The 15,274-nt window shown below is 38.7% G+C and overlaps 1 protein-coding gene across 2 annotated transcripts in view; it reads right to left on the bottom strand.

Annotated features, from left to right (window-relative positions):
- Nucleotides 1-15,274, bottom strand: part of STAG1 (STAG1 cohesin complex component) — a 149,132-nt gene that overhangs the window by 119,222 nt on the left and 14,636 nt on the right. For both annotated transcript variants that reach the window (XM_086468408.1, XM_086468409.1), the window contains exon 3: nt 11,207-11,371. In XM_086468408.1, coding sequence (XP_086324534.1) covers nt 11,207-11,371 — 165 coding nt within the window. The remainder of the gene's footprint in view (nt 1-11,206; nt 11,372-15,274) is intronic.

Here is a 15,274-nt window from a genome sequence, read left to right as displayed (position 1 = left end):
TTATCTTCGCCCACTCCTGTCACACACCTCTCAACCATTTCTGAAGTCTACGATATTCTTCTTTGAGCCTGGGAAATCTCAGATGCTTTTCCTGAGTGTTATTAACTAGTTCGCCAGCATCTGTGCACTGTCCACAGCCTAGTTCCATGTAAAACATTCCCTGTAGAACAAGGCTGGCCAGAAAAATTCCTTTCCACTCTCAGTCCTACTCCTGTTTATTGCTACAACATACTGTCCCTTCAACTATAGCACTGCAACTGTTTCTGGACTGTGCTATAAACATCTCCAGTGAACACATCTGGGCTAAAAAAAAAACGGGGAGTGGGAGGGAGAGACCTAGAGGAGTATCTTTCAATTTTGTTCCTGCTTCTTTTAAACCGTTATTTAATTGATTTTTGCAGCACTACCTCAAAACCACAGCATCAGTGCAGCTCATCTCCCTTCTGATATTTTTTGTCCCTTCATACAAAAAGAATTGCAAGGGACTTGTTATGTCCTCGAGCACTATGGGCCCACTCTGTCCTATCTACTACAGCATTTGTATTTTCAACCCAGAACAATAACGCAGTTCACAGAAAAATAAAGACAAGCAGCTGATCTCAAGATTCAAGGACTAGATTTAAGGCCTTGCAGAGTCTTCAGTGGCAGCAGTAGATAAAGAAGCCAGCAAAATCAGAGTGAAGGTTTTGAGCAGGGATAGCAGGCAAAGACTGCCTCCTGTGTTGTTTGGACCTAGCAGAGTATTGACGGAGCTTTAACTAAAATTCTCGATGTTTGGGTATGATTCGTTTTACCTAACTTTACATGCACAGCCCTCATAGCCACTCCCTTTATACTCAACATAGTGTGTATGTGTGCGCACACATGCATACACATATAGTCAATACTCAGTGGAGCAGTCAGCTTAATTCAACTGTCTAGAGCAGGTATGCACAGTGAGACGAGATGGCTGCTGCTTAAAAATGCTTGTGATTACACTAAGTAGATCTCCACTGACTGACTGAGGAGCTTAGCGTGACAAGTCACGTACAGGCACCCAACCTGTCGGCATCAGTACAGAGTCGCACAGGCTGTGTTCACTAATCCCTAAAAATAAGAGGGGTATTTTCAGTGTCTCAAAATCAAAATAACACCCACAGATCCACATCATTCAACCCCTAATGCACATTTGGTATGCTCGTTGGTAAATTTTTTTAGAGATTATAGTTTAAGGCAACAGGAGATAATGAAGCCAGACTACATATGCTACAACAGTTGGAACTGAAAACTGTTGACTTTTGATGTAACAGAAAAGAGCTATAAAAAATGAAAACACTAGGATGAAAAAATAAAAATTATACACATCAGACCTAAAATAGAGACAAATATCAACTGAACCAAGTAAAAACAGCAGTAATCCAAATACCAGGAAAAAGGTCAAACACAAGTGAAAAAGAAATCCAACAACAGGCAATAGTGTAGAAAATGGTACAACAAGCAATCATTACAGAAAAATAATTATTTTGCATAAACATGCATAGAGAGAAAGACTCGTATTAAGGACAATGATTTCTAAGAGACAGCCCACAGGTTACAGCAAACCCTCCAGGATGATTTTATCTTGTTAGCAGCCTCCATCCAGTCACCCTGTTTTCAACAGCTTCTCAGACATAAGCACAGAGCAAACTCATGGGAAAAAATCCACATTTGGTCTCCATCTTGCCCAGAGATGCCCTGCCCGGGCCAACTCCTTGCCATCTGTCTCAAACACAGATCTGATATTGCAGTGAGGGCACATGCAGTGACAGCAGGAGGGAAGGACCACTCAGCTCTCTGCAAAGAAGGTAGCTACAAGCAGGCTCCACCCACTAGCAAAACTCATCCCCACAAGAGTTGCTGCCTACTTCTGCAAAACACTTCTGAACGATGGTAGGAATAGATTGCATGAGTTGTTCTGGTGACACCTGTCTGCTTCCAGATGTTTTTTACCTCAAATGCAGTAGAGAGCACAGATTCACCATATGGAAATGTGCACTTGCATGCTGTGCATGAAATACATGATAAATACATGATAAATTCCTGGGAAGCACGAGATCTACAGCACATGTGCTGCAGCGCTCTGCCCAGGTGCCGGAAATCCACACTTTTGGGATTCACCAAATTCAGTGCACGTGCACAAGGAAAAAGCTCCCTTGACAACAAGGTTATTAAACACAATAAATGAGAAATTGCACAAAAAACTCTTTAGCTTCTCATCTTCATGACCAGGGAGTGAGGCAAGGAGTACTGGAAGTAAATTTTAAGCAAAGTAAAAGACTATCTATCTCAGTTACATAGATAAAACCTCAAGATTACCTCAGTGATAGCCACATGACCCCCTTTCACTTCCTGCTGTCAGAGAACATCTATACATATACATACACATACACATATATATGTATAGAGATAACTATACACATAGATGCACCACATCTCTGGGTTAGTTGGTGTAACATGATCATACAAGTATGTGTTACAAAAATGAGATTCTTAAGCATACTCTTTTTTTAATCTGAAAATGCTTTATTCTTATGAGAAGTGAGTGAAAAATCAAGGTCTTCTGCAAATGGCAGATGATGTATAGTACAAATACATAGTCAGTACAGAGATTTTCAAAACCCTGTACCAGCTTTCAAGAGAATCTCACAGAAATTAAACTCTCCAGTGAATCTGTTTTAAGAACTACCATGCAGCATAATTTGAAGAATATGCCAAACAGGCAAGCCTAAAGAAATAAGAAGCTTAAAGAAAGTAGCAGATAGATCCATAGTCTGAGCAAACAACGTAAAATCAATCATGGAGACTTGCAGATATATTGACCTTCACATCTCAAAGTCTGATAAAAGATAAATAGAACATTTTATAGTATTGAAGAGAAGCAGCAGCTCGGGCTGCCAGTAAAAGCAAAAGTCTGATGCAATGAATGAAATAACGAAGCTAGTTATCATATTACCTCCTGAAGGCTTTACAGCTATGAATCCATTTCACATTCCTTCAGCGCAAGAACATTTCTACATTTAGGAGCATTAAGTGCTGGATGAACCAGAGGGACTAACTGCAGATGACATCTTGCCAGCTCATGTAAATTAGTACTGTCCCACTAAATATTAAATGAAAGTTGATTTCCAAAAAAGCTACTTCACAATTTAAATTAAGTAACAATCTGGCAACAGTGCTACTAACATGAAGTGAAAACAAATGACATTAAATACTAAGTGCATGTTCAAGTGTAAGATCTGAGTCAACTTTAAACCAAGGCAACTCAAGTACAAAGAATATTTAAACAATTTGCCATTTCATACAACTGATTGTGGACATGCTTCATCTACAGTGAATATGCCAGAACAAAAAAAGAAACTAGAATGGGTGCACAGCGTGTTTACATTAAAGGTAGGGAAAAAAAAAACAAATCAAAGCTTATACTAACATCTTGTGCCAAAAAAACAAAGCTACTCAAATGAAATTCAAACTTATTAAAACAAAAAAGGAATGCACAGTGAAATTAAAGATTTCAATTATCTATATAAAGTACAGCCCAAAGAGAAGAGAAAAGCTAGAAACCAGGCTTTAACAGACAGTGAGAAGAACTTAAGAGTACACTGAAAATAAGAACGCAGGGAAAGGCAGGCAAGTAGTGAAAGACTTAAAATGCTCTGCATAAAAGTTCTTTTTAAGTGAATCTGTGCAGATTTTTTAAAAAAGAATAAAAGTATATTAAGGCTAAATTTTATGAAGACTGAAGTAATTACACAGTTACTGGGGAGGAGGTAGTTCCTAACATGTGAAAGTATGTGCAATTTAAGGTTGGGCACTAGACTTCAAGATGACTATTGCAGTCAGTAAGTCTAATATACAGCCACTGAAAAACCTAATATAAGGTTAATAAAAAAGATCAGTAGATTGAGAACCTGCAATTTAGTCTTTTTCCTCTAAAGATGAACATTTTAAATTATGAAAGACTTCACACACTATTAACACCTATCAAGCACTTTCTGAAAAGCCGAAACGATTCTTTTAAAAAAGTCTTCAGTGTAACAGTACCTGTTTCTTGTTTGTCATCATAAGCAAAGATGGGAAAATCTGCTTTATGCAGCATCTACCTATGTAACTTTTTTTTTCCTGAAGCACAGAGAGGGATGAAGGGAACGGAACACAATGGAATACAGGGAAGGAATACATCCTAGAAATATTTATTACCAATAAAACTAAGGGATTCATACTCTGCATACAAAGATATCTGTGTTTGGCATTTCACATACATACATGTTTCCATGCAGTAGAATGGGCATTAAATATCATTATGTGGGGAAATCAGTGTAACACATTATATGGAACCATTTGGGAGAAAAAAACACTACTGAAAGACAAAAATACTTAGCTCTCAAGAGAGTATTAGAACAGCACAATTTAACTGTCATTAAACTCATGTGCATAAAAGGTACTGGAAAAATTCTTCTTTCAAATGGATTAAAATCACAGGAACTACCGAGGACAAGCACTCTTGCCACCGCTCAGAGCTGTATTTCCTCACCTGAGCCCTCAGAAATATCAGGTGGACCATGCAACGGCCTCAGAGCAAGCAGATTTTCTACTATGGTACAGAATTTTTGTAGGTGTTAATCTCTCACAAATGACATACTACACAATTTCCAAGGGGCTCTGTCTAAGCTAAGCCAATCATGGGCATGAGTGGTTTCTGAGATGCTACAGAGCATCAAAACTACTCATATACATGGAACGAGAGAGTAAAAAAAAAAAAAAAATCCTTAGAGGAGTGTGGAAACAAACTCAGTTATTCCAATTGGAGAGACCCATCAATTTATTAAAAAACACTATTCAAGTTCTTTTGCTAGCACAATTTGTAAAGGGTTCACAGATCACCCCAGACACTTAAAAAAAGATCAGACTCTGGAGAGCAAAAGAATTCTCTGGCTTTAAATATAATGGGTATTTTCAGGTAAAAATGTTTTCACACACTGTACTACCTGCCCATTAACAGCAAAATCATCCTACATCTTACTACATCACAAGGGGAAAGGACTCGTGTGATGGCTGCAGAAAAATTAATTTGGTATTAAGGGATCCCATTCTAATGCTTCATCTGGTGCTTAAATGTTCCTCATATAACAAGCATGAAAACATGTACCTAGTTTTAATTTTGTTTTTCTTTTAATTCAGTAGCATACAAACAAAAGCAAAGCAAGATTAGGCTGCAGAAGAAATCCATCTAGCAATATGAAAATGAAATACTAGCTTAAATGTCAATAATAGTTGCAGTTATTTTACCCTGTAAACTTTAGCAAACGCATACTTAAACTCCTAAGCAGTTTCTGAGACATTTTGGGGAAAAACTAAAGTTATTACCCGTCCTTCAAGTCAGAGAATATATCATTGTTAAAATACAATAACAAATAATTAAACGAAAACATGCCTTTAACAAGAAAACCATGGATAATTCTTAATATCGTATGTCTGTATATTTCTTCAAAGACCTTCACTCCCAGAAATAGCTGAGACAGATGCAGAGACATCATCCAGTGAAGAGGCCTCCTAGCAGAGAGAAGACGATGACTCATGGAAGAGAAAGCCATTAATGCTACGGAGAACAGAGACACCACATTCACCCTGAGCCGCAAACAGTTAGAGGCAGGGAGAATTCTCAAAATACATTTCTGCCTTCTTACTCTCTTTCTTAACTGTCATTATCAAAGACAGGATATTGGACTTTTGGTACAATCCAGTCACAGCTGCCCTGATGTTTTTAAGCTCAAGTATATACATATAAAAACATGTATGTAATTCCTCCTAAATAAGGTAGATATGGTGATGTTTATACAGTCATTCTTATCAATAATACATCTGAGCTGCTGCCAGAGATGAGCTGAATCAGGGAGTTGATCCAGCTGAAAAAAATCCACCAAAGTGTCAGGTTCTAATTAAATCTTTTTCTTGCTGTGACTACAAAACACACAAGAAAGGTGTAAAAACCACTAGCTGTAGCTGTGGGAGAAGGTGGGACCAATCTGTTCGACAGCAGCCTCAGTTTATGCAAGATTAAAGCAGACATATAACAATTCATTCTAACCAAAATCACTGGAAGGACTAAGGGACATTGGGATTATCTATATTGCATAACGATTATGTGATTAAAATGACTGAGATAAAATTCTGGGGAGTTGAGAGAAGTAAGCAAAGCAAAGCTTAATCCACACAGAATGCGTTAGGAACCAGGTGATAAAGCTGAGCAGTCATTGAGGCTTGCTCTTCTATCAACTTCCCTCCCTGGGAGAAGCCAGCCCCAGGGGCAGCCTCACTCTCTCCAGATACCTTCTTCACGGCCAGTGCCATCTCCTGCTCCACACGCAACAGTCCAACTCCCCGCTGCAATGGCCAAGGTACCTGTGACCACCAGGATAGGGGAGAAGCTACTGCAGCAAGACCTGAGGGAGATGATGATGTTCAAAACTTTGACTCTGCCTCTACAGTCGCTAAAGTTGGCCCCTCCTAACTTCTAATTAACCAAAACTAATACTACTATTACTATAGAAAAATGAGGGGTGTAAAAGTAGCTGTTGGCTTAATACAGGAATGGGTGTAATTCCATGGTCTCAGCTATGCAGGTAGGCAATATATAGACCTTAATGGTCTATTTCTGCCCTAAATGCTATGAAAATACAAAAATTACCATAATTTTATCGGATATGCCATATCAACAAGATGCACAAAGACACATATCAGCTCTTTGGAAGAACTTACTACCTTGCATTTCTTGTACAGATCATCAAATCTCACAGTGATAGAAAAAGATACTGGAGGTACCAGGAATTTCAATCAGAAAATAATTTCAGATACAGATGTTGATGACTAAACATCATCCAAATCTGACATGTTATGATTAAAGGAACTGCCAACCATGTCAGTAAGATGCTGGTGCATAAAGAACAAAAAAAGAACACTGCTGGAAGTGGTGTTGCCTTTACCTCTTTCATATTATTTCCAACAGATCAAATGTGCAGTTACAAGGATGCATAACCTTTATTTTTGTATGTATAATTTTGAACCTCAGTTGGCAAGATAGGTAGATTAACGCTGAAAATCAGCATAATATTGAAAATAATATTGAAAATACTGTTAACATTTCAGAAATATTTCAAATGAGTAACAATGAAAGATTTTTAATCCTTTCAAATCTGCAACTGAAGGGAAACAAAAGTGTCTTATGATGTTCCTGCTCTGATACTCAAACTTTCTAGCAAGTGTAGTACTGCGAACAGAAGTCACAGATTGCCAACATGAGCCCAGCAGCACAAAGATGACAGAAACCTGAGGAAATTAAATATAAGAAACAAATAAAGCTTCTTCTCATGACAGTGTAAGCACTGCTACAAATACAGCTCTACTCAATCAGGGATGGAACCTCAAAGGACTCAAATCCACACGTGCCAAGGCGTGCAGACATGAACAGCGAGGAACCACACACATTCCTGATTTCTGGAGAGACAAAGAAGAATTTGCAACACAATGAAAAATCCCATTTCAACATACTAGAAAGCTCTTTGGATACATATCCTAAAGAGCTTGTTGGCATACAATGGAGCCATACTTTGAACCATGTCTAACCAACACCAAGATTACTTTTATCAGCTGAGCATAAGCAGAGGGATCAAATATATTTTCAAAATCAGCATCTAATCTGTAGTGAACTGCTAAAATCAATTAAGGGTAACTGGGAATGCATGTAATATTACAGAGTAATCGAGGCATAGATCTGTTCATGTTTTGGTACCGAACACCTCTTACGATTGCTGATGATCCTCTCTGATGTTCTGGGGGAGGCACAAATCCCCTTTGCACACAAGAAAGCAGAACACTTCTATGGTTGGTTTGACCAACACAGAAGTACAAACTTCATTACAGCTAACTGGTCATGATTTACTTAAAATTTACTTAAAAAGAGAAATTTGCAGACTGAGGTCTAAACAAAATTTGAGATCATCACACGCTATTTCATTGCCAGCTTAATGCCAGGGTCAGAGATGAATGCAGAAATGCCCATGAAGATTTAAGCTGCAAGTCAGCCTCTGTACTGGGAGCTCAGCTGGAGAAGAGGAGGTTCACCCACACCCTTTGTTCCCATCAGCATAAACTCAGGCAGTTTAGCACATGAGAAATGGTGATAGAGTCCGTTCTGCCTACGGAGGTTTAGAGTGGGGAAATACAGTGAATACAGCTGTCTCCATAAAATCATCCAAGAGAAGAAAAAAAAAAAAAGAAGAGACAAATGACAGAAAGCAGAAGAGTATCATGTTTGCTTAAGAAAAAAAAAAAAAACAACATAGAGCCTAAAAAAAGTTCTATGAACAGTCTTAACGGACTAACAAAATGTACTCGCAGAAAACAGCAACAGCAGGTTATATCGTACTTCATACACAGAGAGTTGCCGGCAGAAAAACTTCTGAAGCAACTAACTGCACAAAAGGTTACAGAGCACATTCCAAATCAGTGACAACAGATACCAACTTAATGTGGGTATCAAAGTGATTAATGGAGTTCAAATGAGACTTAACACCAACACAACTAGCACTTCATAACAGAGACAAAGATTTATACGCAAAGAGAAGCTCTGAAGTTATGTATACTTGAAATACAAAATATAAACCTGTTTCCCTGAAAGAACCAAACAGCAATAAGCCTGAAGAGAAGTAGTAAATAAATCCTGCTATGAGAACCAAAACAGGACAAACGTAAAAGAAGTGAGAACTTAATTCAGTTACAGACTTCCATGAGTTGGCAACACAAAGACAGAAAAATCTAACAACTTAAACTCTGAGAGCAAACAGCAGGAGCAGACAGATCAGAAGCAAAAGCACCTGATTCCCATGTAATTTCAGAACATATTAATTGAGGTTTTTCTGAGTTTTCATCGCTAGAAGTAAACTTAGGAATGCTATAGAAATGTAGGTTCATAGTACAGGGAAAGAACTAAATATCGAGAAATAAAAGGTTCTGACAAATACAAAAATATGGCACTTGTCTGAAAATTGGTCTGACAAAATCGCTAAAATTGGCCACAACAAACCTGCATCAAAACTTTGAAAATCAAATATGCCAGGCATTCATTTTACATCAAAATCCCTAAGTTATTAAGGAAAAAGAATAGTATAAAGAGGCTAATAAGTTTGGTTTATAGAACTCTGGTTTCACATGAGGTTATTGTCCAGAAGTGCAAATTAAAAAATATTAAATCACATTTTAATTGCATCCTGTTTCCCACTACAGGGTTTCTTTCTATCTTTCTTTTTTAATATTTTTACCAATAGTAAAATTTTCAAAGGTGCACAAGTGACACATACTCTTGAAATTATGGCTCAAGTCATTTATGTCTGTTTGCATCCCAGGCTTTCAAATAAACTTGCCTATTTCTTTATTCTTTGCTTATCATTTCTCCACTGCTTAAAATGTGCTGTCTACTTTGTTCACGTGTATGTAGGCTGGGCACATTCTAAGCACGTGTGTACACATGTATATATGCACATGTAAAGAGACACAACCATACAGACACACCCCCATCCATATATGCATATAACTAATAATTTCTCAAAACAATTCCCTGGTATTTGAATTTCAAAGGTTTCTTAATACAAACATGGAGACAATTTATTTTTAGAATTTCATCTGCAGAAGACTTCTGATGACTTCTTTTGAAATACATAAAATGTATCAAAAGTCAATTCCACACACAGAGACAATATCAAAGCAATCACCCATTCCTTTTCCTTTTACTCCTGCAAATATCAGTAACTCTAAGACAAATACACTACATAAAGCATATTGTATGTTCTGTACCACAGTAAAACCAGAAAATAGACTCCAGATGTTTCCTCAAATCCTGCCAAAACCTAAATTTGAAAAAGTGTTGAAAACCAAGCAAAGTTGGAAGCCCTGACTTAAAACATGCAGAAAGAAGAGGCACAAGGAATCTGTAACTTTGTTAAGAGTAAATTTGTTCTGTCTTCACCTACTAAATAAGAAAGGTCAATCCTGAGTAACTGTAAATACAGCAACTATGAAGAACACAAATTCTCATTTTCTTCCTGTTTATTACTTTTTTAAAATTACATCTCAGACCTTCCACAGATTTGAGATAGAGAAAATTTTCAACAGATTTCACTCACTTGGAAGACTAAATTCCTTTGGGAGTTAATTAGACTTAGTTTTTAGCTACACTAAAAGTAATATTGAAAATGGGACCTGGCCCCTAATTTTCCTCATTTGTAATTTTCTCATGTTAGCACCACAAAGTCAAAACAAACTAACTGATATTGCATGAGTCCTGTTTTGTTAAAATGAGAAGTAAAGGAGGTTTGCTTAAACAATCCTTCAGTAGGAACAAGTGTTGGCTTTACACCGGATCGGATGAACAGTGTTTTGGGCCCACTGTTTCTCCTTTGAATGCCAATAACAACAGCTGAAGCACAATCGCACACGAAAAGCACACAAGTACTGTCAAAACCAATTGTCTATAGAGGTTCTTGAGGTGGGACTCATTGGCCTAACAGATCCTGTAAGACTTCTGAAATTGATCACAACATAAAGAAGTAAGACACTCTTCCAGAGGCAATTCACTACAACTATCTTAGATATTTATTTTATAAGGAAAAATTCGCCTTCAGGATGTCTCCATCTTTGTCCCTCAGACAGAGGAAGTCTAGACAGCTAGTTTAGCCTTCATCTGCTGCTCTAGTGGGGACCGCAAGAAGAATGCAAGCTGCAATGCAAAGTACTCAAAACTGCTTGTATCAGCAGCTATTTTTGAAAGAACAAGCAAACGAAACCCCTTGGATCCATCACTAATATCATATACTTTTTCCTCATATAAAACTTATTACAGGGTATTCTTTAATGGACTGCTTACTACCAACATGCATTTTAAATTTGGAAGTAACAAACAAAATAATGCAGAATTTGAAATACATGACTTTCTGATCTGTCTCTTGTCTTTCAGAAGTATATATGACAGTCCTCCACTCAATCAAAGCACTTTCTGCCCTTCATCATACACACACAGCCTAATGGACCAATATAGGTCATGAAAAAACACCACTGTTTACAAAAGTGTAGCTTAGACTGAACTCCTACAGTAAGGACACACTGGACTGTGAAGGAGTAACACAATTAGTTATTTTACCTGCATAGCGCTCTTTCCCAGCTTAACCACCTCAAACAAAGTGACAGGGTCGCCTTCTCCATTCTGCTGAGGGTGGCCATTAGCTCTTCCACGACTTGCTCCTCTAGCTCCAGATTCAGAACGACCCTTGTCTGCTGGAGACTTCCGAGGTTTCTTAGTGGCAGACTGGGCAAAGAAAACCAGCAGAATGAAAATTTATTATAGCTACACCTGAAACATCTCAATGTAAATGTTACACATGCATTTATACACTGACATGCATATATACAGAAAATTATCACAGAACAAGCCAGGCTGGAAGGGATCTCGGGAGGTCTTCAGCCTGACCTCCTGCTCAAAGCAGGGTCAGCTATGAAATTCAACCAGGTTGCTTAGGGCTTTCTCCAGTGGGGTACATATATTTATCAGCAGATGTTGAGGAACAACTTAAAAGCCTTGTCATGTCAAGGTAAGTAGAGGTGAATTTCCAACACTGGAGCACCAGTTCACATCAATACCTATCTTAGTCTTGTCCAACACAGAGAGTCAACAACATGACTAAAACTAGATAAATGGTAGCAAATTACAGAAAGGACAGCAAAAGTGTTTTATGTTGGCACACAAAATTTTAGAATAACTGATGATCTTTGGAAGTCAATGAGTTACTAAAAATACGCTGGTCATATTAACATTCATTTTCTGTATTTTCGTTTTTATCGACTTTTGTAAGAAACTATACATGAAGAGTCAGCTCTTCAACTCAACTCAAATCACTGAATTCATACAGCCAGATTTAGCAGATCATCATAATAGCCCCTTGCTTCAAAATTCTATGAGTTAAAACATTTTGCCTGTGAATCTAAATTATTTAATGTAATTTTTCTCTAGATTCTTCAAGCTTATAATGAGCTTGTATAGGTCCCACTTGTAAGAAGTCACCTAGCGAAAAGTTTGCTCTGAATTTAAGTCACCTTAGGCAAAGAAAAAAAAAAAAGGTTCTGGGGAAAATAACATAAGATTCCTGCTATGATCTTACTTCCATATTCTATTCTTTCTCCCCACTGTGAGGCAGACAAAAGCAAAAGCTGCCATTTTCCACAGAACAATGAAGCTATTTTGAGGAATTATGTTAAAGAAAACAACAAGCAAGCAACCTGAAGATTACATTTAGGACAGTAACCTCATGGTACCATTTACTTGATTATACTGTCAGCCAATTTCTCTTAAAGCTTTTAGCAAAGAACATAAAGTCAACATTTTTGGTTGCATCTGCCAATTGCAGACAGATTAAGAATTTTCCTGCAGAGAAAAGGGATCTGATTTCTGGAAGAAAGATGGTAGAAGACAGACCTGCAGTCTAGCTTTCCCCCTACTTTAAAAGGGATCACTGCTGGTGGGGCCAGAGAGCTAAAGAAAAGGGAACAGTAGAGCACAACTGCCACTGCCTCTTGCAAATATTCAATTAAGGAATAGCATACAAATGCAAGATGGATAGCTTAAAATAATGCTACAATCTCTATGAAAAGTTTTTTGGATAACATCTACATTATGATCAAAAGAATATGCGTTCTCCCTCAATGAACTGTTAAACATGTGCAAAGTTGCCTTTATCAGCAAAAAAGCTATCAGTACACTAAATGTTTGAGCTCTACCGAGCTCCAAAGAGACATACAATCACTATTCAATAAAATGGCAAAGAATTAGAAGTAAATTGACTCTTTTGAGATATATAATCCAGGTGCATATTCAATCTGGGTGACAGAAAGCCATAAGCACTTCAACTAGCTGCAAGTACTGGTAATGAAAGCAGGAACGCAAGTTGATGCCCTCCACGGAACCTAATGCAAGCCCCCTCTATACTCTGTTTTTCTCAACATGTAATTCAAAGGGAGACATTAAACACCGCAAGGATGAAGGGAAAGCAAGTAGGAGATGGACCTGAAATCCACACATCCAAAGATACTTTGTTACTGGAAAGCAGTGGGAAAAGCCATCTACACTGCCATGAGTACCATGGACCAGCGTGCATATGCTTGAAATGAGTAATCACAAGACACATAAATGCTCTGTTTAAACTCCACTTTTGCCAGGCATCCTGGGGAAAGGGGGATGCTTTGACCAAGACTCATAGTTTGAATGAGAAGGGTGAGAACAGCAGTGAGCTCTCAGAAGAGGTACAGAAATAACCAACAGATGTACTTTTGACGGAATTACTGGACAAAGCCAGATTCTTCAAGCCCAAGTAAATACCTCAGTATCCCAGACCTGAATTAACACCAGATACAGTACTGAGTCTAAGTGAATAAAGTTTTCCTCTGGTATAGAATTTCTTTTGACAATGAGAACATCTCCCACAGCAGAAAACCCAAGTCTTTCATTTAATAAAAGCCATTCTGCATCCAACTAGGGTAGCTAAATCCAGATGCAGGATCTGTATTGAATCCTGCCTCAGGAGACAAAACAAGCAGACAAACGATTCTCCACTGAGAAACTGAAGAAAATACAAAACTAGAACTGTCTGAGTTAGGCAGGGATTAACATTATCTTCAGGTGCACAGGCACTAGAGGAAGGGTATCCACCAGACTTTCACTCCAGAGCACTTCCACCCAGTAGGCACCTGACAGTAAGCTCAAACTCAGTCCCACTCCAGAATGCAAATATGAAAAGCAAGTTGTACACAGGTCCTCCAGCCTCCAGAAACGGCCTGGTACTCCAATTACAAAGTTTTGCAAGCACGAGGCACAGAAGTGAGGAACTGGCACTATCGTATTTGTTAATGTATAACGATATTGTCAGACATGACTTGCATGTAGCATCCTTGAATTCACAGCAAGAAACTGTGCAGGTCATCTTGACAGATCTGAGCTTCATACAGGTTCCTATCTCTGTGTATGAACTTGAATACGTAACCCTATTTCAAGAGGAAAATTTTTCACAATGAGAACAATCAGCTGTTGGAATAATCTCCCCAGGGAAGTGGTGGATTCTCCAACATTGGACACTCTGGGATACAGTGCTGGGCCATCTTGTCTAGACTATGCTTTTGCCAAGAAAGGCTGGACCGGACCAGATGATCCCTGAGGTCCCTTCCAACCTGGTGTTCTACGATTCTATCTCAGGATGAAGACATCCAACACCAATGAAGCAAGCAAAGGAAAAGCATGGACTCGTACATCCATGTCCTGGGTTTGACTAAGATAGGGTTAATTTTCACAAGAAGCTGGGAGGGGGCACAACCAGGACAGCTGACTCTAACTAGCTGAGGGGACATTCAATACCATACGAGGTCATGCTCAGTATATAACTGGGGAAGCTGGCCAGGGGGAGGAGAGATGGGCTGAGCATCAGGTTCCTGGTGGTGAGCAACTGCATTGCGCATCACTCGCTTTACACATTCTATTAGTTTTATCGTTATTATTACTTCTTCTCTCCCTGTGTTGTCCTACTAAACGGTTCTTATCTCAGCCCACGAGGTTTTACCTTTTTCCTCCAATTCTCTTCCCCATGCCACAGTTGTAGGACGAAGTGAGCGAGCAGCCACATGGTGCTTAGCTGCCAGCTGGGCTTAAACCACAACAGTCCACAGAATTGCAAAGAGGACTCCTTCATGATACAGACTATCTGTGGAATATCTGCAGAGGCAGGGTGCTCGTAGAAGTGGAGCTGCAAAGTCAAGCTAAAATCTAAAAACTATGTTTGGTGTGGAGAATGCCAAACAGAGGTGGCCCTGCATCCCAAAAGAGAGAAACCCACATTCACGGGAAATGGTGGTCCTTCAGCCTAACACAAAAAACCAGTCCTCTAATGCCATAAAGAGCTTCCATATAGAAACAGCCCTGCCCAAGGATGAATGTGGCTTCAGTAAACCTGTCAGACCACCACTGACAGGTGTAAAATGTGATGCTTCATAAGATCAGACTGAATTTGTAGCAAGTCTGTTCTTGTGAGGTTCCACCAAATGGTCATCAAGATACAGGAAAAGCAGAACCTCTGCTTCCTGACAGGAACAACATTGTTGCTATTGCTTGCCCCTTTACACCCTTTCAGCCAGAAATTTCCTTCCTCTACCCAAAGCCCCCTTAAATTGA

The sequence above is a fragment of the Leptosomus discolor genome, chromosome 7 (genome assembly GCF_034619465.1).
Source record: "Leptosomus discolor isolate bLepDis1 chromosome 7, bLepDis1.hap2, whole genome shotgun sequence".
Taxonomy (NCBI): domain Eukaryota; kingdom Metazoa; phylum Chordata; class Aves; order Leptosomiformes; family Leptosomidae; genus Leptosomus; species Leptosomus discolor.
Note: the sequence above shows the minus strand (reverse complement) of the source record. Positions and strands in the feature narration are given on the sequence as shown.